Source organism: Labrus bergylta, chromosome 17 (genome assembly GCF_963930695.1).
Source record: "Labrus bergylta chromosome 17, fLabBer1.1, whole genome shotgun sequence".
NCBI classification, from domain to species: Eukaryota; Metazoa; Chordata; class Actinopteri; order Labriformes; family Labridae; genus Labrus; species Labrus bergylta.
The window spans coordinates 25,126,955-25,154,172 of NC_089211.1; the positions used below are offsets into that span (position 1 = coordinate 25,126,955).

At 42.6% G+C, this 27,218-nt stretch overlaps 1 protein-coding gene across 5 annotated transcripts in view; it reads left to right on the forward strand.

Annotated features, from left to right (window-relative positions):
* The window catches only part of mast4 (microtubule associated serine/threonine kinase family member 4), a 129,383-nt gene that overhangs the window by 72,283 nt on the left and 29,882 nt on the right, over positions 1-27,218 (forward strand). For 4 of the 5 annotated variants that reach the window (XM_065965306.1, XM_065965308.1, XM_065965307.1 and 1 more), the window contains 2 exons: positions 24,442-24,530; positions 26,953-27,022. In XM_065965306.1, coding sequence (XP_065821378.1) covers positions 24,442-24,530; positions 26,953-27,022 — 159 coding nt within the window. Of the gene's footprint in view, positions 1-6,599; positions 6,923-9,485; positions 9,567-24,441; positions 24,531-26,952; positions 27,023-27,218 lie in introns of those variants that run through there. The other variant, XM_065965309.1, reaches the window with a different exon arrangement.

Here is a 27,218-nt window from a genome sequence, read left to right on the forward strand (position 1 = left end):
AAGTTTGAACTAATTTGTGGCTCAGAAAATTAGAATAAAAGATGGACAAATATCAAAATATAATGCATCATGTCTACATCTACTGGACTGTGGATGGAGTCAGAAATCAGGAAGAGAGGGGGGCTGGTGGAACCGTTAGTGCGCACGCCCCATATGCGGGCGGGTGGCCCAGGTTCGAATCCGGCCAGTGGCTCCTTTTCCGCACGTCGACTGTCTTATCTCTTCAATAAAGGCACAAAGAGCCCCAAAAAGAAATGTTTAGAAAGAAATCAGGAAGAGAGAGAGAGAGTGGGGAACGATGGGCGGGAAAGGAGTCACAGGTCGGATTCAAACCCAGACCGTACGCCTCCTAACCACTAGGCTACCGTGCCCCCTACATTTACTTTTACTTATACTTACAGTGTTCAGCATTTATCTGTGATTGTCCTGTCACTCCTGGGCATGATTTAGAGAACTGCTGGAATGAAAAGCTTTTGATGATAATTTGCCGTCTCTGGGACGTCCAGACTTCTCTACACGTCCTGATCCTCTCATCACAGTAAGAACAAACGGTGTTTCTAGTGTTTCTAAAAATGCAGAGCTCAGACATCTCTCTGAGCTTTCCCTGTGACAGGGAGCCATCTGCTGAACATTCGATGTCATTAACTTGCTGCTTGCTTTCAGCGTCTCAGTTAATCACCAGCGTTTTGCCTTTTTTCCACACCTCGACCCAGACGGTTTATTTATCATTGCAACATCTTTCCCACAGCCGCCAGAGCGATGACCCTTTTCAGACCGTCTCGTATGTGCGGCCTATTTATAGTTTGACCTTCATAACTGGAAGTCGTCTGTTGGCTCCAATTAAAAACGCTGCAAATCAATCATTTGTTTGTGTTGGCAGCACATGGAGTGTTGGATCTTATTCCTATTTTCTATTTCTCGCCATCAGCACCCGAAACGCAGCCGGTCACAGTTTGTGAACGAGGCTGAAATGTTGTCCAACTCAATCAGCTGCTTCTCCGTGCAACGGGATATAAAAGAGGAACTGTTGACTGAAGGTTCTGTTACAGGGACCCTTTAAGGGGGTACTCACTTCAACAGATGTGGAGCTTATGATTGCCATCGCTGAAGATTGTACAATTCATACATCAGATGCTTTTTATCCAAAGAGACGTACATCAGAGAGTAAGAACAACACAAGCAAGGATCTAGAAAGGAAGAAACAACGTCAGGAAGTGAATACAAGCAGCTTTAAGTCTGATCAAACACACAGGAAGTGACCAGAGGTGCTGACAGGAAGTGACCAGAGGCAGAACACAACATCATCAGCTGTTCTTGAGAGCTCTAATCAGTATAGAAACCATCTTAAAATCATCGTTATCAAGCAGAACCATCGTCATCATCATAATAAAGAGCTGGGTCTTTAGTTTTTTCTTAAAGGTGAAGAGAGAACTCCCATGATTCCCCGCCAAACTCTTTTGTTATTATTTTGATTGAAAGTCCCCTGGTGGCAGAATTTACACTCTGCGTTTATTAAAGGCTTTATTTGCGATTTTTTACACTTAAATGTAATAGAAATCAGAGTTATATTTTTAGTTTGTTTACATCGCCGGGACGGCCGGCTGACTCCTCCCCTCGTGTATAAAAGTAGTTTAATTGAGGGACTAGAGAAAAGAAGAATAACATACTGTACTCACTGCTTAACTGTGTTTCTAGATCACGCTCATTTCAGGTAAATTTACATGCAGTGTGAAGATACCAGCATAATAAAGATCACTAGCATTAGCATGCTAACACAACAATGCAGCGTGAGTTGTTTTGGTTTCATGCTGGTGCTCAAGGGCGACATCTGCTGGATAAAAAAATGTTGCATATAAAGCCTTTAAAGCTTTCTCCATGTTTCAGCCGGGCCTTTAAACATTTATAATCAGCGACACTCAGAGTGTGAACACTGAACACATTTATTGTATTTCTCTCTAAAAAAACGTGCAGATATTTGAGTGACAAAACGGCTCGTTGGTTTCCTCAACAGATGATTTTTTAAAGTTTCAAACACACTGGCCCACATTCGTTAGCAGCATGTCGCAGCCGACTCGTTAAAGATTTAAAGAGCGGCTCGTCTTGCTGTCTCTTTGATAAATATCTCGTGTGTGACTTCTTGTGTTCGGCCTCGGAAGTGAAACCAGCAAATCGACTTCTCGGCAGAATCCCTCTGCCTCCAGAAAATCACTTAGAGTCGCTCTCTCTCTCTTCTGAGAGCTGCACCGCTCTCCTCACATGAACTCTCTGCGCTCTCTGATGAAGAAAACATATCTCTGGGCTCGTCCTACTTTACTCCTGCAGATCATTTCCTTTAGCCACTGTGACTTCTAGGTTCAGGTGTCTTCATCGTTTCTAACAGAATCTCTTCTGAATAGAGACATGTGCATGTAGAGGTGATGTTAAAATACAGAGTTTCATTGTGTGTAAAAAGACTGAACTGTCTCCGTCCTCTCAGTGGGAATAAGGAGCAGTCAGAGTGCTGGTGCAGAGATCGATGGGGCTCTTTTGCATCAAAGTAAAAACTGATTTCAAATTAATTCAAGCTGAACAATAGAAACTCCTCTGCACACTGAGCTGTTTGACCTGGAATGTTTTTCTCATCACAGTTTGTCTGACACTTTTATGTTATTGTAAAAAAAAAACCTTGTTGAGTCACCTACTTTCAACAGAGGCCACAAAAAATCACAATATTCACCATTAACTCATTGGTTATTAGAATGCTAATTAGTTGCATACTGGCTGCTTATTAGTCATTAGGCCTTTTCGGACTGCAGGAACTTCGTCATAGTTCTAGGAACTTTTGGAGCCCCTCCCCCTTTTTTATTGATTCCACACCACAGGAACTATGAGCTTAGAACCCCGTTTAGAGGAACCTTTTTAGCCCCTGGGTCAGATGCTCTCCCAGCTCCATGGCGGTGTGAATGCAGACGGAAAAAAGTCCCCATGGTGAGTAGTTCCTCTTCAAAAAGGTCCCAGAACTGTTTAGTCCGAAAACACAACCATCCACCTGTGAGTTCTCTGAGAACTACTTACCGTGGGGACTTTGTTTCTGTCTGAAACACATCACCGTGGTACCTACTCTTAAGCATGACCTAAAAAGGTTCCTCTAGACGGGGTTCTAGGAACTAAAATAGTTCATAGTTCCTGCGGTGCAGAATCAATTAAAAAAGGGGGAGGGGCTCCAACAGTTCCTGGAACTATGAAAAGTTCCTGCGGTCAGATAACGCTTCTACCTCATTCTACATGACCATAGTCTAGAGCTAATGGGCCATTAACTAAGAGGATGAAGAGTTTGGGCTGCACGTCCGTCTTGTCTCTATGACAACAGTCTCCATGACAGCAGTCTCCATGACAACAGTCTCCATGACAACAGTCCACTGTATGACCAACACTGCTCTGTCGCTTTTTTACTGTTTTCAATTCATTCGATAGTTTTTATTCCCTCACTGTGAGGATCAATCGGAGGACGCTTGCCCTCCTACTTTGTCTGTACTTCCAGAGAGGGGGCGTGGTCAGACACCGCTCATTTACATATTTAAAGGTACAGACACAGAAACAGCCTGTTCTGAGCAGGGTTGAAATAGAGGGGTTTATAGACATGATCAAATACAGGATCAGAGTGGATTTAGAACAAGAAACTTCACACACATGTTTTGAGGAGCTCTGAGACTTATTTACACTGATTGAAGAGGAGGAGGATATGTCACCTTTAACATACGGGACATGCTTTAGGTGTGCAATACAGATTCACATATCAGGTGGAACTCTATTGCTCCTGGATTAGAGAGGATTTCAACATATTGCATGTCTTATACTTCTTTATTTATATATGTCACACGTCTTATTTTGAATCTTTTTTGCTTCACTGCCTTCTCTAAGGCCCGTCAGAGGGCAGAGGTTATTACCTCGGCGCCCTCACATACTGTAGCTGGGGTTATGCCTCGTTGACTTTCAGAAGAAGGAGAGAAAGTTCTTGGTGCAGGAAGGGTCCAGCTCCATTCACTGACATGAAGTCATGGGTCAGAGCTTTCAGATTCTGCAGCTCATATATCAACCAGGCCTCCTTTGATTGTCAGATTTTTATCCTACTGAGTTCAGACATAAGAAAACTTAAGATGATGAGTTTTCTGCGCCCTCACTGGCAGCCGCTTTAAAAGACTTCTGAACTTTTCCCGACTGCACACCTGACGTTGCTTTTTACAGACTCTTGACCTGCTTTTATCAAGGAACAACTCGGCCTCTTCTCATGCTCCAGTTCCCGCCTGCTGCTGCTACTACAAGTCGTGTGCTTCATGCGAGGTTTGGTGTCATCTTCAGGGGCAGTTCGCTCCTCAAACACGCTCATAGTCATAAAGAATTCATTTGAGTCTCGTCTCTGCGGCCTGATTTCTGTACTTCTACCATCTTTCAAGGTTTTGAGGGTAACTTCTGTTTTAAACTTATGACCTCTGTTTTGATTTTGATTTTTTTTAAATGAATGACAAACGTGCACAAAAAAACGTTGCAATGAGTCCAGTCGATTGCTCTAGTCTAGTCTAACCCCTTTTTTTTGGCTCAGATTGGGATTCAAGATTTTTTTTTTTTTTTTAATCCAGCCTGGAGACCAGTAACAAGTAGCGGCATCTGTTTGACATCACTGCACTTTGACTTTTTGGACATTTCAGGAAGTTGATTTTAACCCTCGGCTTCAAACGGCTTCTTCTACCTTTTAATTTGTATCCATTTAGATATGATGAATTATTTTACTACATTTAAAGCTGTATTTTAATGCACCATATTGTTTCTACCTTTTTAACTCTTCTTACTGTAATGACCTTTCATCAGTCATTCCATGTTTTTTATTTAGAGTTTGTTGTCCGTCTTAAATTGCTTCTTTAATTAGACTTCATATCAGGGCCTGACCGATATCAGATTTTCTGGTATTGATATATCGGCCGATATCTTAGATACTTAATACTTCAGACTTTATTGTCCCAATGGGGAAATTCTTTTTCACAGCATCGTTACTGTCCAAACAGACAATCCCCACCAAAGAACATACATACATAAAACACAGAGTATAGTGTTCAGTGGACGTGTGATATCCTGTTCTATTGAGGTTGCAGTGAGTGAGAAGATCTATCTTCGATCTGTAGAGATAAATACAGAAATACACAATTATCGCGTTTATCCCTAAAATGCAGTTATCAAACAGTTGTGGAAAATATTTATAATGTAGACAAGATGGTCACTCAACTGGAGAATAACTGTGCGTGTGTGTGTGTCACCGCCTGACACTCTGCAGAGTGATGATGTTTGTTGTAAACCATATAGCGCCCTCTGCTGGTGGAAGAGAACTACTAGTGTAATACAATATAACTCAAATTCTATAATTCACTTAGCAGACGCTTTTATCCAAAGCGACGTACATCAGAGAGTAAGAACAACACTAAGCCATTCATACACCGCCACCGAAGCAGCGGGAGCAATGCGGGGTTGTCTTGTCCAAGGCCACATGTTGTTCAGCGGGGATTGAACCCTCGACCTTCCGGTTGAGAGGCGTCGCCTCTACCAACTGAGCCACAGCCGCCCAACTGAAATGTATTTGACTGGTGAATAAATCTAGAAATATCAGCGCATATCTGCCATAAAATTAGCCGACACTGATAGTCACTGGATATGCTGATATCGGCCGATATTATCGGCTGGCTGATTTATCAGTCGGGCTCTAGTTAATATCTTTGTAAATGCAGAGTGTCTCAGTGGCTGTTGCTGACTCATTGCAAACATTCATTCTCATTCAACTCACTTAATGTGCATCATTGTTAAATCTCAGTATCTGAATCCGCCTCCTCTTGTGTCATGCAGCAGTTTATCCTTTTGGACTACTTCCAAGGAGTGACTCATCGATTCATTTTTGACCTATTAGGATCCTGTTTGTTTGTCAATCGAGCGTCTGTTTACGATAAGAGTGGATGAAAAGCATCATGGGGGATTTTACTCTTAGTTATCTGTAGCTTCGGGGGGTCCTCTAAGCCCCTGCAGGGGGCTCGGACAAACTGGTGCATCATCATGTTTTATTACTGTGGTGTTCAGTCAGTCAGTCAGTCAGTCAGTCAGTCAGTCAGTCACTTGTGTGCTTCTCTAATCTCAGCACAAACACTTTCTTCTTCTTCTCCCTGCATTGGATCAACCTCTTCTATTCACTTTGTATTTCTGTGACGTACCGACTCAAAGCCAGGTGTGAGTGCATCCTGTCCTGCAGCACTGACTGATGTGGACTGGCAGGTAGTGCTGCATTATGTTTTTTTTTTTCCTTCTTGGAGATGACATCATCCCCGTGCTTGTGGTGACATTGCATCGTGTGCTAGGCGCCTGGCGTTAGCCTCTGTGAAGGTGACTGCGTGCAAAGGGAGCAGGCACAGTGTGGATTTAATTTATTGCATTAATTTCTGCTATGTAGCAAGTCACCAGCTGGTGGGGGAATAGCTGCGACACTGGTGCTGCTGGTGGGGTGGGGGAGTAGGGGGGGTCACAAATGTGCATGCGTTTGAAAGAGCAAGGGGGCGTGTCCAAGGGGAGGGAACAAGGGGTATTGTCCTGCCTCCTTGCCCTCCGCAGGCAACTGAGGATTTCATTTGACAGCTTCAAGGTGGAACGTGGAAAGACCAAAACAAGAACACCAGGCCCCCTCTCTTTATTTCTTATTTTTTACCCCCTCCTTCCTTTTCTGTGAGGGGGAGAGGGAAGCAGTCTCATCGCACTGTGGTGGCTGGGTTTGGCTCTTTGTCAGTGCAGGGAGGGGGGGCGGCAGGCAGGCAGGCAGCGTGAATGCATATCATGACCACAATAGAGCAAACGAGCACAGTTCAGCCATGAAAGCCCAGCGGGAGAGGCTGAGAATTCCAGGGCTGACGCTAGAGTGAGTATTTTTTTTCCCTCCTGTTCCTCCCTGCAGCTCCATCTGTCTCTGTGTCATATTTGTTGCTGTCTTTCTCTGTTGCTCTCTCAGCTCTCTGTGCAGCGTTAGCATTAGCAGCAGCAGCATCTGCAGCAGGAAGTCTTAACGTCAAATCCTCCACGGCTAGGCAACAGTCGCTCACTGCCTGTGTGTGCGAGAGTGTGTGTGTAATGTGTATGTTTACGCATTTATGTTTTCATGCACGTGTGTGTGATGCGAGGACAGATAAGAAATTGCTGCAACATGCTTTATTTGTTGGTGTGACGGATGTACAGGAAACACACACACACACACAGTCATAACACACCTATAGGACGAGTGTGTTCTGGATGTGATCAATCAGCAGTGAGTCACTGTGTGTTTACATGCTCGCGTCTTCCTTCTATCACAGCCGTTTTTGTTTGACACATTTCATTTTTTTTTAGGTCACTGAGGCATTTGTCATGGTCCCCTCTCCGTTTGCGGCTTAAAAAATCGAGAGTGCATAATTGGGCTCTATTAAAAATGCTTCTAAAACAACTCAGACGCAGATTGTATGAAACGTGTTTACAGATAAATGCTCAACGTTTATTTTTTTGTTTTTCCAACAAATGCATGAAAAGACCGAAAGCAGTATCTTGCTTCCTTCCTCTTCCCGAGTGTGTGTCTCTGTTGTGTCGCCACGAAGCCCACGGGTTTCCTTCTGAAGACGTTAATCTTTAAAAAATGGGTCACAAAAAAAATTCAAATATACTCCCACTTCAAAAAAAGAGCGACAATTTAAAAGCAAATGTTGCCCAAACAAAATGGGGTATCCGCTCCGTTCATCAGCTGATAATAAAACATTTAAGTGATTAAAATCGTTCTCATCGAGGAATTTTGATCTTTATAACGGGCGATAAATGTGGAGAAAGGGTCGTCCCGATGCCAGAATTGTAAATGTATATCTAATTAGAAACCATGGCAACACAAGTCTCCAGTGTTGGGTCACTTCCTGTTTCTTAATGCCTAAAAAATTGCAAACAAACTCTTGCACACCGCCCAAGTTTCACAATAACGTCGGCACTTGGCAATTTCGTCGGCGTCACCTCTTCCGCTCTCCGTCTGTTTGAAAGACATAAAAGTAACTTTTGCATCTTCATGAGACGCCGAATGGACTCGAGGAATGTCGGCATTTGCCTTCTCTCTCTCTCTCTCTCGCACTTTTTAGAGTGGAGTCCCGCACAGCGCTGTAACGGGGCTCCGCCTTCTTCTGTCTTAGTGCATTCTGCAACAGCTTCATTTTGTTGCCATCGTCTGTTGTGTCACATGGCGTTATGCAAACAATAGGAGCTCCGAATACAAACACACGCATGGCGGTGCAGAGACGGGATCATCCCCCCCCACCCCCCCACCCCCCCCACCCCTTCCCCGTCCCACCGTTATGCCTCTGAAGGCGAAACACAATCGAGGCGTTGGTCTCAATCGAGCCTAAAATGGGCGGTCTGAATATCGTGCTCCTCTCGCCGTACCTTTTCTACTCTGATAATAATAATAATTATTTAAAGCTAAACTTCTTAAAAACACAACGTTTGAGGAAAATCTATTTGACACATATTATGATTTCATATTTTGACCAATTTCCTTCTGGTTAACTTGGAGGAGGCGGAGCTTGTAACCTATACTGCAACCATTCAGTAGGGGGAGCTCCGACCGTTTTGGCTTCACCTTTGGGGAGCTGTCTGTCGTCCATCTTTTTATACAGTCTATGGCTGTTTTAAAAACCACCTACGAGGAGTTCATACTGATTTGGACAAAAAAAAAAAAACATGCATCATACTAGTCTCCCTTGTGTACTGTTTCCCACAATGCAAAGTGCCAGGTCAGAGATTAAAAATGGCGGACAGCAACGTCCATCGCAACAGATGAAGCACGTCTACTTCATGATTCACTTTAAGGTCAAAGTGTTTGTAACTTGATGGTAGGTTCAGTGAGTTTTGGTCTTTTCTTGTTAAAAAAAAAACAGAAAAAAAAGAATCTCTCCGACTCGTCCTCTAAAGAACGTTCTCTGGAGCGCCACTGCAGTAAAAGTTACTCACCTCTACATGACCTGACGCTCTGCAGTGCCACTTTAATCCGTGACATCATGCAGGTAAAAAAAAAAAAAAAAAAGTCCCTTGGTGTGAGGAAACTTGCTAATCTTACCACAAGAACCCAGCGTAGATTGTGAAATTAGGTTAATCTGTAACTCTGCCGGATAATCTGCAGCTCACGTCTTTAAAAACGGAGTCGCAAATGAAAAAACTGCGTATTGAAGTAGGACGACCCTCAAAATTAAAGCAAACGATGCACAACCATGCAAATGCCTCGGGAAGCTGTTTCGGCTTTATTTAGTGTTTCTGACAGGTGTTGTTCCTCTTCATGATGCTGCTGTCTTCATCAGGGGGAATGTGTCAGAGCTGCAGGTGTGGGTGGAGGAGGGTGGTATGGGGGGGGGGGGGGGGTGTTTCTGTCCTGTGTGTGATAAAAAACAACAACTATTCACTCCACTCCATTTAACTTCCAGCCTCACTCCTCGAAGCTTGAGCCCCACTCCCACTAGCCCCTGCAGCCCGTGCAGCCCTCTGCACGCCTTTCATTTCTGGAGGTAAGCGACGGCTTCTTCAGCCTGTTTTGTATTTTATTTAATTGTATTTAGTTTCGGGCCTGTTGGCGCGTGTTTGAGCCCGTCTCATCTCCATTTGGCCTTAGCTCACAGTGTTCAGTCCGCCCTCCTAAAAAAAATCATGTGTGACATTGAAAGAAGAGGACACGGTGCTTATATAACGTGGATGGTGTCACCCCCCCTTCCTCCCCCCATCATCTTGCCCCTCTTTCTCCGCTCCCAGCTTTATGCTCCTCTTTCATGTGCTAAGTAGGATTTGTGGCGTTTGCTCTACATCAAAGTGAAGACGGCTCTGGATGCGTCTGGATTGATTCATTTAGTATTCAAAAAACAGACGTTTTGGATTCATCTCTAATGGTTTCCAATCTGAGCTTTAAATCTTAGCGTTTTGAAAATCTGTGCGCTTTTTGAGTTTACAGATTATTTCATGAACATCGAGACTTCTATCCTCTCGTCTGCGGGCTTGATGTCCGAGAGAACACCCGGCCCCTCTCCTCGAACTTGCCCGCCGAGAAGCTGTGAAGCTGTGAAGCTGTTTTGTTCCTGGTTGAGCTTCGTTTCAGTTTTCACTCAGAGGTCGTGGAGGTTGAAGCCATCTCTTTGCTGCTAACTGGTGTTTATGTAATTACTGTACGGCCGGGCGAGAGGATAAAAAGGGACCCTGTAACCTTTTTGAAAAACAGGACCGAGTGAAGTCGTTTCTTTTGCACATTAATTGTGTTTGTGGGATCAGAGGTAGTGCCAGTTATGATGCGTTTAGATGTTGTTGTTGTTTTTTCGAAAAAATCGACAAGGCCATCTAACTCTCCATGACACACCTCCACATCCACACAGATATAAATGATTACAGGGATACGTTTGCACGATACAAGCATGGTTTCTGAAGGAGTATTATGAAGCTCAACGCTGGAAGTCGCCATATTGGAAATGCTGATTTGACCTTATTTTCCCTGAAAGAGGCGGAGCTGAGGCGGGCCTTAAGCCTACTCGCACACAGCTACAAGGCGCCCAGATTTCAGGTTCCTTTCTACCTGTAGGTAGATTTGTTTTGCAGCTAGCAAGACAGTGACATACAACATGACCCACAAATTAATAAACAAAAACAGCACGATTTGTAGATCTAGTCACCGTTTTGGATTTTTTTTAAATGGAGTTATAAAAAGCTCTCCGTTCAGTTTTTAAGACATTATAAATGGATCCCATTGCTTTGGGGCCAGCCTCTAGTGGACACATGTGGAACTGCCTTTATTTGCACTTTTGCTTGGGCTTCATTTTTTCAACGATGGAGATTGCAGCTTAATAAAAAAAAGAACAATAAAAGCTTCTTTTATCACCTAAAACTTAAAATATGGTGAGAGAAGCCTTCAATAAGTTCATTTATTTCACAAACTTATTTAACAGTCTGTCAGTAATCGTGCATCTTGTTTCCTTAAAGCTACTACACTGAGTTTTTAGGTGGGTATAAAACACAAAAGCAAAAGAGTCCATCAGCAACAAGATTCATTATTGCCATATAGTAGTTTTTAAATCCTTAAAACATTTTCTGTGTCTGTACCTTTAAATATGTAAATGAGCTGTGTCTGACCACGCCCCCTCTCTGGAAGGGCTTTGGGTGTCTCGGTGCTTTCTCGCTCCATGTCCTATTGTTTACGGTGAGAAGGCAGACTCAGAGGGCAGAACAAACACCTAGCTGTGGGAGTGTCACCCACCTGGGGGAGGGGCTACTGCCCTTTGTGATGTCATGAAGGGAACATCTCCAAACGGCCTGTTTGAGCACACATTTTCTGAAAAGTGGAGCAGGGAAAAGACAGAGAGGAAGGACTTTTCTCATCGTTGGGGGGTTTGTAGACTAGAGACACATATTAGAGTCAGAGGAACATGGTGAAGTGGATTTTGCATCGTATGTGACCTTCAACATTTTCCATTGACATTCACTGAGCCATGTTTCCATCCAGGCAGCCATACTGTGTCTTTCTGTTTTCTTGACAGAAGTCTTAACCTCCTCAAAGATTTATGGATCCTCATATTGTAAATGTTTTTTCTGTTTTACTCCACACTTGGATGTTTATCAAATGCACCTTGATGCACTTTATTTCACCTTGAACATGTTTGAATGTGATTTTAGACGACGTCTGCAGCAGCTTCTTTTAAAAACGAAATCCAAGTAGAACTAAATGTCTAAAACATTCCACAGAAAAAGTTCTTACATCTCGATACATTTCTGTATTTTCTGTAAGAAGAAAGTCATCTCCAAAGTCTCTGATCTCTGCTTTTGAGACACATGTTGACATGAAACTGTTGGAATAAAACTTTGAATTGTTTTTTTTTCTGCCGCTCATTCAAACCTCTCGATTTGGACATTTTATTTTTTCTGTATCAATGAAAAGCCTGAAACACCCACGCCGTCACCTCTGATCTCCTCTTGTTCCGCTCAGCTTTCATACACAGTCAAGTGGAGCTCGCATTCAAGTGAGTCAGCTCCAAACAAGACCGGAGTTTTTTTTTTTTTCATTTACTGACACTTTTCAGTGTTTATTCCATCTTGTACCCAGACACAGAGTTGGTTTTTTAGTCTATCTTTTTTGTCCTGATTCAAGATGAAATGCAACTTTCAGATATTTAAAGAACACTAACTTGTATGTGGACCGTCTCTTAAAACATTTAGTGTATATATTAAAGTGTGAGGCGATGTTAGGGTGACCATATTTTCAAACCTCAAAATCTGGACACTTTGATTTTTACTGCAAACACAGATCAGTGACCTGATCGCACGAGGTGGTCGGTAAAGGCGTCGTTTTTGAGCAGCTCCTTTAAGTTGGTTGTCAGCGGCGTTTGCCTCTCTGTAGTAGATCGTTACCAAACTACTTCCTGCGTTTGCTAGTGTCAACATGGCTTTGCATGTCGCCATTTCCACCGTGGGCGACTGAAATCAGTCACCTGCAGTGTGTGCAAAACGCAGCATTTTCATTGGTTGGTACTTTTTGAAGGGAGCTGTAAATCGCCTGGAGCTCTTTGGAAATCGCTGACTTCCTTCTGTCTACCTGTCGTTACACAGCCGGTCCTTAGCAACAGTTTCAGCCCCGAAATTGATTGACACACGCTCAAGGAAACATATTTATATTTTCATTTCATTGTACAGTGTTCCCCTTTGTTATTTTTTGTATTATATCTTTTCTTTAATACAGTGTATAGCTTCTGTACAGTTTATTTTAATTTACTTAGCTGTCACTAAAACGTATTAATTGTTTTATTTTTTTTTTATTTGTACTTTTCTACTCTTTTTTTCTTATAATGATATTCTATTTTATATATAATTTTAACTTTTTTGTAGAAGCTGACTCAGGGAGAAACACACAAAAAATTCCAATGTACCTGTACTGTCCTGTACCTGTGCAAATGGGAATAAACATCTATTCTATTCTCAGATGAAATCAAAGTTGCAAGCACGGTGGATTGTTTTGGTTGGTTAAGATCAGGACAGGGGAAGCTAAGCACCGGGACATATTAGTGTTTTATAGACATTTATGGGGACTTGGGACAAGGAGCTCAAAAACAGGTCGGTCCCAGTCAAATCGGGGTGCATGGTCCCTCTATAGACTCTGTTCATCTACCTTTTAGTCAGCAGCTGATTGGTTACTGCGTCAGTGTGAGGACAGTAACCCGTGATGTCACACTGGTTTTCCTCTTCATGCTGCTCTGTGCAGGTTTGACTTTGAACCTTGTGAACCATCGTTTCTAATGTGGAGCGCAGAAACAGAGCAGAGCCATAATTAGAGTGAAGGCTGTCACACTGGCCTCTCTGCAGAGACACACACACACACACACACACACACACACACACACACACACACACACACACACACACACACACACACTCTCTCTTCATCATGACTGAAATGGTTTCTGTCAGTGATGGAATAATCTGCAGCATCCTGGAGGTCTTCAGCTCTGACTGAGCACTTCCTGTCTCCTACTGAGGTTCCTTCTTTGAACCACTTCCTGTTCTCTTTGACTGCTAGACCTAAAAACAATCCCACTGTTTAGTGTTTTCTCTCACATGCACCCCCAAACATTTCAAAAACGTTTCAGGACACTCTGCCCCTGAGATGTTCCTGAGTTGCCCTTCATACAGTTCACTCAGTGTGAAGACTTCAGACAGAAGAGGTGAAGAGTCTCAGGAGACGAGGTATGAAAAGGACGTTCTTTAATGTTGGACTTAGCGACAGGAATCACTGTGTAATGTTTCAACGTATCCATGGTTACGTACAAAGCCACAGAGTCTGACACTACAGTATAATGACAGTTTTGCAGAGATGGTAAATGTGACCAAGATTTCATTTCTACTCGTCGTGAATCGAAGCGTCATCATAACCACCAGGAAATATTCACTTCTTAACAATGGGGCCATTTAAAAACAAAAAACCAAACACATTAATCACTCAAGACTAATGCCAATTAATTAATGTGAAGTGACATCACATTAAAGGGGCGGGGTCTCTAAATCTGAGACTTTAGACTCAGTTATAACCGTCCATTTTGTTTACTGAACTTGACCTCAAATGACCTTCATTTTAATCCAAGGCCCTTCAGATTGGATCGAGTTACCGATCTTCAACATGCCAGTTTGTTTACGTTTGTTTACGTTTGTTTACGTTTGTTTATGTTTGTTTATGTTTGTTTATGTTTGTTTATGTTTGTTTATGTTTGTTTGTTCCTCGCTGAGCGGAGGTCGATGGGTGTAACTGTACCGACTTGTAGCTCAATAAGACCAGATGAATGTGTTGATGCTGGTTGCAAAATGTAACGTACACGCCTCGCTCCATCAATCATGTGATTACAGCAACCACACACACACACACACACACACACACACACACACACACACACACACACACACACACAGCTCAGTCTTGTTTCTGTTTGCAGAGCTGAACTTTTCTGTCTCTTGAATGCCAGAGTTGTAACTTGAGATACTAGTAAACATTAAAATGTCAGTTCATAACTTCACACAGTTGTTGAAAAGCCCGGCCGCTGCACGCTATGCAGAAGTTATCGGTCCCGGCGTCCACCTATGTGATGTAATGCACGTTGAATGTGACGCTCTAACCGACCAGGAGACGCGCTCGGGGGGCTCCGCTGCCCCCTTTGAGGGAACAAAAAGAACCGACTTCTTCCTCATCCTGACGTCAAAGATCGCGTTCACTCGATCTAAATATTCTCACATCGCCGCTCACTCAAAGCTGACACAGATCCTGATACGATCGTTAGCTAACATTCACTAGCTAATGCTATGCTAATTAGCACTAACTGATGCTTTGATGACGATGACATTTCTTGCCCTTCACTTCACAAACGATAGAAATATTAACACAGACACATCGAGCTGTCTGGACTTTTGTGGGCTTTGATCCTGCAGCAGTCGGGCTGGGAGTCTTTGGGATTCATGATTCAAAGTCTACTTTTGAATGAGTACACACTTCAGGATCTACTCCAGTCGTCTGGCTGAATTGCTTGTTGCTCTATTTGTTGTGCTACTGAGTTAAAGAGCATTAGCACTTAGCAAGGAGCGGTCACCACCTCTATGCGGCGGTGTGAGATGAAGGATCCTCTTCTGGATTTGAATCAACATCACCAAGATCTGGTGAAGACTTTACTGTTTTTACAGATTGAAATATTTCCCTGTTTGTTGTTTGAGGGGAAGCTGCTGCCCCTTCCTCTAAATATGACTTCACTCTGTGCAGGCTGCTGTGATCACTCTGAACCTTCACACATACACGCAGGACTCACAAGTCGAATTCATCACCGACCTGATGACTCTCTGCTTCTGTGTGTGTGTCTTCAGCTCTTCCGACCTTGTTTATCTTCTTTTTTTTTTTAACAAGCTCTGTCCAAAACAGGTTACACAACATTTTGGTAAATCTGCAGTATATGCGTTTAAAAAAATTCAGATCGTGCATGTTTTTTTTGTTTTTTAAATAATGAAGTCATTTAATTTGCTGCGTCTTCGTTTGTAGAGGTCAAAAGAGAAAACGCGAGAAAGTTGAATGGATGACTCTGGGACTGTTTTATCTGGTGAACAGCTGAGGGGAAGAATCCCCGCAGCAAGAAGAAGACGACGACCGTGCAAAAAAAAAAAAAGCTCCTGATTTCCATTTCAAACACATCCTGCTTAATACACACTGACCCTCCGAACTTTTGGAGGGGTGCCAGTTTGTGCACAGCGGCATCTGCTGATGATGCAGCGCCCCTCTGGTGTGCTAACCCCCCCCCTGCACAGGATGTGAAGTGGTATCTGCCTGTTACATGATATGAAGCATGTAAAGCGTTTGGGATAGAGAAGTCGGTCGCAGTGAGACGCTGAAACACAAAGTCAGCTGGTGTTAGGTGTCACATCACACCTGAGCTCCCTCCCTCTCTCTCGTCAGGACCCTCGCTGGATTACTCTTTTTTCATCTGAGGACAGAGGAGGACAGCGTGTCCTCTCTGGCGCTGTGTGTGTGTGTGTGTGTTTATGCCGCAGCTGGCTGCAGATGTGTCTGTGCAGAGGAAGTTTGGAGCGAAGCAGCACTGCTGTTGCAGGAGTGTCAGTCAGGACGGCTCGGCGGGTCGCATCCTCCTGAACCCCGAGAGCCCTCGCTTCCCCTCCCCCGGTCCGCAGAAGCCCCCCCTGCATCTGCCCCTCTGGCATGACTCGGACACGATGTCAGACTCCAGCCTGTGGACGGTCCTGTCCAACTTTAACATGCCGCATTTCTTCAGCGGAGCCCGCCTGCGTCGCTCTAAGAGGTAACCATGAGATCAGCTTCACGTCCTTTATTTACCTGAGACAGAATCCTATAAAAAGTTTCAATCAGATACGGAGACTAGTCAGACAAACATGAGTGGACATGCAGAGTTCCTGCGGCTTGTTTTTGTGTTTACATCGGGTCACCATGAATAAGGAGCTGGGTGTTCCCTGCTCGCCCATTGTGTTTGAATCGCTTTGTGACTCTAATTGAATGTTTGGCGCTGAGGGAGTTTTGTGTTACCAACAGGATGTGTGCTTTCCTTCATGCCCCCCCCCCCTCTCATGAACATTTAGGGAAGAGGAAATGCTGAATATTCTGTGTGTGACCTCTTTCTGTTGATGTTGGTGAAGGTGTTAAACGTCTTTCCCGCCATCATTAACTGTCACTGCTTCACCCCTTCAACCCTCCTCAGGTCTCCAAACACAAAGGTTTGTTTTGGTTCAGAGGTTTGCTCGGCTCATGTGATTCAGAGAGCAGACCCACTTTACAGCTTAAGCCACTTGATCCCAGTGGTTGGTATACTGTATGGTTTGAGTTGAGCCAGTATAACTCATATTTATTTTTAATCCCCGCCCTGACCCATTTCTAATGGCACAGGAGCTTAACTAGGAGATACAGGCTGTTTTTGGACGTCTTGCATCAGAGCATGAGAACCTTTGTGTGATTTGTGTTTGTACTGGGGGGGGGGGACTGAAGCGTTCCCAAAGGGACAGATCTCAGCCGCGTTTGTCCGCGATGTGTCTTCAAATATCGATTTGAATGACATTAGATTAGATTTACTTGCGGATTATCAGTGATCCTCTGAACAGTTGAAAAAGAGTTGAGTGGTTATCGGTGATTGTTTGTGCAGAGAGATGAGACAGTTGGATGTGCGGATGCCTCCTGATGGTTATAAACCTGCTTTTTAAAGGGCTTTATCATCACAGGAAACATACGCTCACGTCGCCAAAACACAATAAAAGAACAACAAAATGAGATATGAAAGAAACAGAGCTGTTCAGGATTCTCATGTTACTAAAGTGGATAAAATGTAAAGAGTGTAAAAATGTTCTTTTCCTATCTCATGATATCACTGCCTCCTTTCACACTCATGCTTTAAGTGAACATCTCACTATCATCGACCATTCTGTTAGCAAAACTGATTCACTGTTGGGGACATTACTCTACTAAGTGTGGTAGTCGAGACCAGACTAACTGAGACCAAGACATCCACGAGACCAGAGTGCTCAGAGACCGAGTCAAGACTGAGACCAAAAATCTCACTGGAAAATCATCATCTTGTGTTCAGGGCATGGGCGCCGTCAGGCAACGTTGACTGGTCTTGATTTAAAATCCGGAGTCAGTCCAGTTTGAGACGGAGTAAAATTGCTTTCCATTTCGAGATGAGATCGAGGCCTTTAAAAAGTGGTCTCTCGAGACCAAACTCGAGTACTACAACACGACCCCCGTTTTTGTTTGGACCATGTTTTGTGACTCGCTGTGAAGCTCTTTGAATTGCATTTGATTTGTAAGAAAATTGTTGTGTAATATAATATGTTATAAAAAAAGCTTGATTGATTAAAGATGAAGGTGAAGGTGACTATGATCATATGGAGGCGAGGGCAGAGAAAGAAAATCACTTCTTGACCAAATATTGATTCCTGATTCAAGATGATAAAAACTAAAAACTGGAGTCACTGAAATGTCCATCATGTTCAGAAAACAAATATTGTTATAGCATCATTTTGTTTGTATTCGATCATCAGACCAGACAAAGACTTTTTAGAAAGCTTTATTTCCATTTAACAAAAAAAAAAAAAACAATCTAAAATCAGAAAATCACAAAGCGTTTTGTCCCCCAGAATGTTTAAAAAAGGAATCAAAAGGTGAATAAATCGGGTGCCAGTAGCCTAGTGGTTAGATTGCGCGCCCCATGTACAGAGACTATATTTCAAGCTGCCCTGGGTTCAAATTCAACATCGGCCCCCTGCTGCATGTTGTCCCCTAAACTCCTACATTTCCTGTTGCTGTCAGAAAAAGGCAAAAAGGCCCAAAACACAGTTTTAAAAAAATGAATAAACAAGTTTAAAATCAAGATGTTAGACGTTGTGTTTGCAAACAAGGTCGCTACCTCAAGGTCAAAGTCACAGTGGAGAGGAAGAACTTCCTTTAAGAGGCAGAAACCTCGAACAGAACCGGACTCATGATGAACAGCCGTCTGCCAACAATGGATACAACACGGTAAAATACTGTAATAATAATAAGAGAGTGATTTACATTCAATAGTTTTCTGTAGTAATGTCTACATACTCAGAAGCTTCAGGATGTGAGCTCGTCCCTGCAGGTAAATTGACCATCTTAATAAAGTTTTGTTAAATTTGAAGCTCCTTGCAAACTAACAAACATGAGATTGGTCTGAGCCTCGCCGCTGTGATCGATGTCACGTCCTCAGATGTAGAAAAATCGTAGCACGCAGTGTCTCCGGTGGATAGTGGGAATGAAAAAGAGCGGCTTTGCTTTTACCCCAAGCAGCAAGTTTTAAAAAAAATGCTATTAATAGAGCCTCGTGTGTCAGAAGTCTGACTTTGAATTTGTCAGCCATGCAGCAGCAATTTCTGTGGCATGTCGCTTTGTCAGCTCACCTGACAGCTCTGACAGCGGAGAAAAAAAAAAGATTAATCATGACTTCTGTTGTTGACGAGGGTCAGGAACCGGACGTTTTTAGATTTCAGAGACTTGTGAAATCAAAAGTTTTTTTTTTTCATCTATTTCTGCCTCTTCTTGCGCCCGAAATACATTTTAAAAAAAAGCTGCATTTTAAGGATTGTTGTTGACAGATTGAGACTACTTAGTGATTAAAGAGTTCTAGCAAATCTAGGTCGGTCTAGAAGATGACATGAACGCACGTTTGGAGGTAAAACATGTTAAACAGGATATGTGATGTGTTTCTAACTTTTTATAAAGACAGAATATTTTTAGCCGTAGAATAAACCGCACTGGTGGAGATTTCATGTGTAGTGCAACAAAGGGATTGATGAGGTTGAGGGTTTTTGCATATAAGCGAGACGAGTAAATCTCATATGGATCCGTTCCAGCGGATCTCACACATCTGCAGTACAGCACACAACACTGGCCTACTTTCTCCCTATCATCTTCGCCCAGGGTTTTCTTTATCCCCACTTTTAAAGCCTTGCTATACAGAAGCGCGTTTTCCTCTCCTCTCGCTGAGCCGTTCTGGACGCCGAGGTGCCTAAAAAAAAAACGAAGCTCAGCTCGGCTTCAAACGTGATGAAGGCGCCCTGTGTGCCATCGTAACCTGCGGAAAGTGATCCAGGAGAGCGGCGGTGATGTGTCTCTGAGTGGCTCTCGACTCTCTAATGGGACAAACAGAGCGAGAGGGTGAAGCAACAAGAGGCTTGATTGGGCCTCTGTGTTGGCTTAATCCACACTGAGAGCGTATAAATAGATCTTGTTAAATCTGATCCTCTTTCACCGAGCACCTGTGTACCAGATTTCACTCGACCCCCTCATCGTTGTGATAAATGATGCACGGCATGTGTACACACTCGCACTCGCCAGCTCGCGTGGGTTAGATCCTACAAACCACTTGAGCAAACAAGGATGAACGGGGATTTCAGTCAGAGCAGGGTTTCCCCCTCATGATTAAGAGGATGAATTAGGATTTCCGTGTTACCAAAGGAGCATTAGCGGGGGACTAAACGGGCAGATTGAGAAACTTCTGCTGCCAGTTAAGGCCGGGCATACGCTGGAAGATCGTGATGCAATGTCGGCTCACGCGGTACGAGTAAAAGCGTTTGTGACGCACGATCAAAGCTCATGAATTATGTGCTCACACTTTAAAGATGGAGTCATTAACTTTTTACCTACAAAATAAAAATACAAACTACAAAAGTAAAGCTGCTCCATCGTCATCGACTTCATCCACTAAGGGACTTGGAGTGTTTGAAAAGAACTACAGATTTATCTTCTGGACACCAGTTCTACATATTGTTCATTCAGACCCCCCAAATTGCCCAAAACTTGAAGTCAGATATCTCACTGGTGCTTGACGGTAACTGTTCTTGTCAGATAAACATTCATGTCAGATATTTCTCTAAAGCTTTTAAGCTTTTTCCAACATTTGCACTTCCTAATTTGTTAGCATAAGAACGCTAAGCCATCATGTCTACTGGGTGGTTAATAATTTGTCCCCGGCACAATTTGTTTGTCACCTCCATCATCACATTAGCATGCGGCTAATTACCCACAAAATAAGCAGGAGCCTAGCTGCCTTCTTCTGTGCAGTGATATTTGGGGTGCAATTGTGAAATCAATTCATCAGATTAGCGGAGAAATTGCCCCCGAAAAGTAATCAACACCAACATGAGCAGTGAAGCCGTCCCCCAGGCCCTGTGTGGATCCTAACACAGCGTCCACTGGACTGAGTGGGAATCAGAGATTGGCTCCAAAGCCAGCCAGTTTTTAATACTGATGTGCATCATATCAGGTTTTTTTACTGTGCTGGAAAAGATGAAAAGCTGAAACCAAAGGGGACGCTTTTACAACTTAAATAATTTCAGCATTTGATCTAACTGCTTTTGATTCTCAGATATTTTATACATATTGGCCTCCAGAGCATCAGAAGGTCGGATCCGCTCAAAGTAAACAAGCTACAAAATGTGACCTGACTTCTTCTAAAGCCTGTAAAGACATGACTTTTAAGGAAGAAAAAAAGATAAACCCACTTGTTGCAGCAGATATCCTGCAAACTTTCAGAACTTGAATATTGTTTATATTCAATAAAACCTAATGCCAAAGTCAGATTACACGTTAAAATCAAGATCATAGCTCCTTCCAACAGACATACAAGAAAGTCAAGCATGTGAAAGAAATTGTCTGCCTTCTGTGATGCGTTCAGTCACATCAGTGTTTTTGATCTGTGAGACCACAGAGCGCTCTGCAAGCCCGAAAGTTACAAAATGGTGATGCCAAAGAAGAATGTTGAAATTGTTGAAAATACAGTTTTTTGTTTACACTGACTCTTTTTTTCCCGGGTGTCATTTAGCCACGACCCTCCTCCTTCCAACATCATCACCTCGGTCCTGATGATTGGTCAGGTACCGCCGTGTAGTCTGCTATGTCTGACACAGCACGGATTTATGGCGCTGTGATCGCCTAATCTGATTATTGTGATTGTGAGTCCCAAGTTGATGCAAAAAAATTTAAACAGCAAGCCAAAAAGGGGAAACCAGGCAGATCCAAGCATGAACAATTTAACAAAGATGAAGGAAATACTTAAATACCTTTATCATAACGGCTATATATATATAAAAAAAAGCCAAAGTGTTCTCGACCATCGAGGGCTTGCAAACTGTACACCGAGGCTGTAGTGCATTCACAGCCTGAAGTGTCAGACACGATTCTGCACACCATTTTCAGATCCTGTAAAAAAAAAGTTGCCTGCCGCTTCACTCTTGCTGCTGTGACATTGAAGCTCTGAGGGCTCTGGCTCCAGAACAAACCGCTCCTCAGCACTGTTGACAAAGAGATGAAGGACGCCGGCTCACGCGTTTCTGCAGCACTGCAGAAGCTCATGTGCATGTGATCTTTCTGTGCGATCAAAGCTGCAACACAGTGACTGACTGACACTTATTCTAACTCTGTCATGTTCTTCTCTCTCCTCTGTCTCATTTTCTCTCCCTCACCTACATTAATGTTTCTCTGGCAGTGCAGAAAGAGGCTTATTCCTGTAACCTTACAGTACTGCCTTTTTTTTACCGCTATAAACACTCTTATTCGCACCAGGTGTTTTCAGGGTTAGGGTTAGGGTTACCCTACCCTAGGAGAGACACTGTATAATAAAAAGAAGAATGCATCCTTAGTGTAAATAGAGGTGTTTAAATGATTCCAGAACAGGTCCCTGTGCCTTTCAAATTTTATTCAATAATCCTTTAAATTCAAACTAAAGTGGGACCGCGTGTCTTCCTTGTGGAACACCGCAAAAAAGTGATTTGGCTTTTGGAAGAATTGGCTTTAAGAAATGCCTGGTTTTGTCCTCATATTCCTGTTTCATTTCAGAAAGATATTTAATCTTGGGTACTAGTGCAGAGGTGGGCTCAGTTACTCAGAAATTGAACTCGGTTAAACATGAATCCTTTAACAAAGTCGCTAACTTCGATAGTAATTATTACAGTTCATTCTGTTGATAATTTACACTTGAAATTAATGTTAACCTTATCGGCATCATCAAAACGCAACAAATACAACAGCTTTATGTAATGTTAATGGTTCTTAATGGTCCCTGATGACTTGGAAAACTCTAAATTACACATCTGTGTGCGAGTCAAAATCTACAAATTATAGAAACTTTTCTGACATCACCTCCTCTGGCGGGACGCCTGTTGGCTATAAGTTTGTTTTGTCATTGTCTCCGATATTTACACATCTGCTGTCTTCAAGTATCACTCCATGCTCCACGCTATACGTCTCGATAAAGCTTTGTTTCTTGTGATTCCAACCGTGTGAACCATTTCAAGGTCAAACCAACACAGCAGCCTCAATCTACGCATCTGTCAGACCACCGACAAACAAACAAGTCTTCCCGTCTGAAGGTCGGCTGTTCTCTTCGGGTCAAACTATTCCAACAAAAACCGTCCTGCTGTATCTGCAAGAGTCCCCACGATCCAAATCCAGTAAAAGATTTAATCCACACACATAGCATCCATAAAGAACCTCGGATTGCCTCAAAATCTCTGTTGTTGTTCCAGATTTTCAACTGTATTCTTTGTACTTATTCATGTACTCTCATATCTGAATTGACACCTGATTGCACAAATCAGGACCTTCCATTCATTGTTCCCAGGCTACTTTAGCAAATGAGAGCCTGAGTAGAAGCAGGACATTCTTTCTCTTTCCTCTTCGGCTGCATCACACATGAAGCAGATGTGTCAGTTGAAATAAAGTGATAAAAACAGGGTCGGCAGTCTCGTCTCTTCAGAGAGTCAGGAGCAAATGAGGACAGCTGAGTTGAGCTGATGAAATAGACGTTAACGGAAACCAAATTTTCGGAAGTTAAATGTTTTGATTAAAAATGTTCGCTGATATTTAACGATTAATTGATTAAGAGACATGTGCTCAGTTGTGTGTTATTGTTGCAGACATCTGCTGTTCAATCAATAAAGAGCACAGCCTGAATGAGCCAAACTCTCCACACACTAAAAGAAAAAAATACTTTTAGCACGATGAGTTTGAAAATAAAGAGGGTAGAAACTGAAATTGAATGCCATGTTGAAAAAGCCAGATGAAAATTGCTGTAGTTCTCTGAGGAGGTTATGTAACAGGATGTCACTGAGTCTCTGACCTTGAAGTGAATCCATGCTCCATTATGTTCCTCTTCCTACAGCTTCTCATTGAAAAGTGAAAACCCAGGACTAATCGAAACATTGAACACTGAAGCTGCTTTTATGTTGAAGTAGGTTATATTTATGTCAAGGTGAAAAGCTCGGCCACATCCATTAGTCAGGACACTGTCCATCACAGTGGCTCCCTGTGAGTCACAGTATTAACATGTGAATATAAATCCTGCTTTTTGTACGACTGAATCAAGATGTCTCAAGATGTAAATGTGTCCTAACCAACCAAAAATACTAAATCGGACTCATTTTTTCATCAATCTCAGTGCAAAGGCCAATTGAAGGTTTCATCTGCAGCATCGAAAGTGGTGATTTTTGAGTGTCCTGATGTGCGTCCTGACTCGTTTCATGGAATTCCTTGTGCTCCTTTGTGACATTGCTGCAAACATTCAATATCTTGATGCAGAAAAACAAAACCGAAAGTTTCTGCTTCATCCCGGGCGTCTACTTTCAGAGTTTTTTTTATGATCAGTTGAAGCAGGATTGTGCATCCAGCAGCCTGCGGGAGGTTTTCAAAGGGTTAGCACTTTAAGTGTTTGCAGCCAGTAAAATGTATTAATACGTCTAATCTGATTGTTCAGACGTCTGACTCTGAAAGTTTGGATTCTTCTTGCTCTAAATTGTTCTTTAAATATCTGTTTGTCCACTTTGCTAATATTTGACTTTTTGGTTTCACAGCTGCAGAACGAGCAATAGAAAAAGCCTGATAGGAAGCGGCCAGTCTTCAGGTTTACCTCGACCCCACTCGCCTCTGTCCTCTCTCACAGGTAAGAGTTCATTTATTCATATCCCATAATAAAATAAAACGTGCATGTTTTTGTTGTATTATGTGCATGACTTGTTCCCATGACCCAGTGTCCCTGTTGGTGCAAAGAAGAACAGGATATGCAGTCCATTGTGTCGTGCAAAACGAAGTGATGACTCAGAGAAATGTCTGAAAATCAGAATCAGAATCAGAATCTGGGTTTATTGCCAAGTACATTTACACATACAAGTAATTTGACTTGGTGTATTGGTGCTAATTAACAAGGAAATAAAGCAGAACTAGCAACAACTTAAATAATACAGAATAAGAAGATATTACAATATATAAAATAGAATTTTAAAATATAGAAAGATTAAATAAAATAAATAAAATAAATAAAATAAATAAAATAAATAAAATAAATAAAATAAATAAAATAAATACAAAACACATGATGTTAAATCATGCTTCAGAGCTTCAGATCAGAACGGTAGAAGTCACCTGACACCCTCGTGGTCCTGATTTTATCAGATGGATAAATATAAAGTTACCTTAAACTCATGATAAGGTTTAATGCCCCTGAAAGCGGAGGATGCAGAAACTTAAAGGACCCTTTAAACTTGTATTCTCCTTCCAGTGGTGATATCTTTCAGGTCACTTGTGTGTGTTGTCGAGGTGATAATCTCTCCGTGCTCTGACGGGTCGCAGGGCAGTGATTGTGCTGGCGGAGGAGGAAGTGTTTGCCCCATAGAGAGGAAATGCACAGGAGTAGAGGGGGAGACCACAGGGCGTTTTTATTTCCTGCTATTGGTCGGCGGGGCGCAGAGCTGCAAACTCTCCGTATCTGCACTGAATTTTTATAATCTCTTAACGAAGGAGCTCAAGTCTTTAAAATGGACTCGGACAGTCGGAATAGTCTTTCTAATGAATGTGTTCAGCTTTTAGAGGACCTAACTCTGTGGCTCGCTCGTCATGTTGGGGCCAAAGGTAAGAGGAAACTGAGCCGAGTTCATTCGCTTAGAATCCTGATTTAGAATAATTATCCTGCTTTCTTTGGAGATTTGTTGTTTTTCTAATATTTTAAGCTCTTGTCGGTGTGTTTAGAAGTTAAAACCTTTATTTGTGGTGATAAAAAGTTGTAAACGCAGCATTATTGTCCTGCACCATATGTCTTCTCGGTAGATAATCAGGTGCAGTCTGATTCCCAAAGGACGCTGTTATCGTCTTTAATTGGCTGTGATTCAAACTTCACTGCAATTAAAGAAGGTGACGTTCATCACTAACAAGAGGCACGGCCCCCTTCATTGTTCCCCAGGACGGAAAATAAGGGCCCCGCCTCTTGTCATCGCAGGAGGGGGGGGGGGGGGTTAATTAGCTGTTGGGTCCGCTCTCTCAGTGAGGGGTGTAATTATGTGTGATTGATGCTGGACCACAGGTTTGTTTTTACAGTGCAGCTGTGGAAACATGACGATTAATCAGAGCCATGCAGAGGTCCCTAAAGTTTAATGTTCCTCATACCGCTGAAGCACAACGCTTCTGTGATATAATGACGTGAGTTAAAGATGCAATATGTAACTTTTCAAGCGTATTAATCACTTTGTTTTTTGAAGAAAAAAAAAAGCAGACTGTAAACTAAACATGAGACGTTCACACTCACAGTCTGTCTTGGAGATGCTTTATTAATCCCAGGGGGGCATTGGGTATAAGCCTGTAGGCTCGTGTTAATGGTAAATGGACTTGAGCTTGTATATTTATTTTCTAGTCTTCTGACTGCGTGCTTTAACACTGCAGGTCACACCTACACATTCACACACTGATGGTAGAGGCTGCTGAGTAAAGAGACAAAGCAGCAGGAGTTGGGGTTGAGTGTCTCGCTTTGACGAGTTATCTAAGTATTCCTGTCAGCTGTATGTATCATTAAATCGATATCGAAGCATATTGATCAATATCGAACCGTGACCCAAAGAATCTAAATCGAATTGAATAGTGAGGTTTTGGACAATACCCAGCTCTAGTGGACATATTTCTCTCTTCTGGCTTGAAAATCCAAGGAACGGCTTCTTCAGGAACTAGAAGGTTCCTGTCAGTTGTTGCTGCAGAGCTGAGGCAGTAATACTTCTAGTTCATCTCGACACGTTTTGTTTCTGCAGCAGACATCATTCACTTCTCTACTTTAGTTAAACTAGCATCTTTTTTTTTTTTTTTTTAAGATTTATTTTTGGCTTTTTGTGTCTTTAATGGAGAGAGAGGACAGAGGATAGAGTCAGAAATCAGGGAAAGAGAGAGGAGGGAATGACATGCAGGAAAGGAGCCAATTTAAACATCTCTGCCATGTTGTCTGCACAGCCATCAGTGTTTTTTCTTTCCAAGTCTTTGTTTAGATTAAAATGTGAAATCATTCTGATAGGGTCGTTTTTTTTAAATTCTGTTTTTTTCTTCTGCAGGAACGAGCCCCCAGGACAGTCCTCGTAACTTCTCTCCCAGTGCCTCTGCTCATTTCTCTTTTGCGCGAAGGTAAGACCCGATCACAGATTATTTACTCGATGTGCGGCTGAACGAGTCGGGCTAATAAAACAGCACTGATTGGATACAGCAGATTAAATCCTGACGTTGTGATTTGTTCTCTTTTGTTCGGCTCGTTGAGTCTGTTTATGCTTTCAGAAGCAGTAAAACATATTTATTTTGTAATTCTGTATTTTGTATTATAATC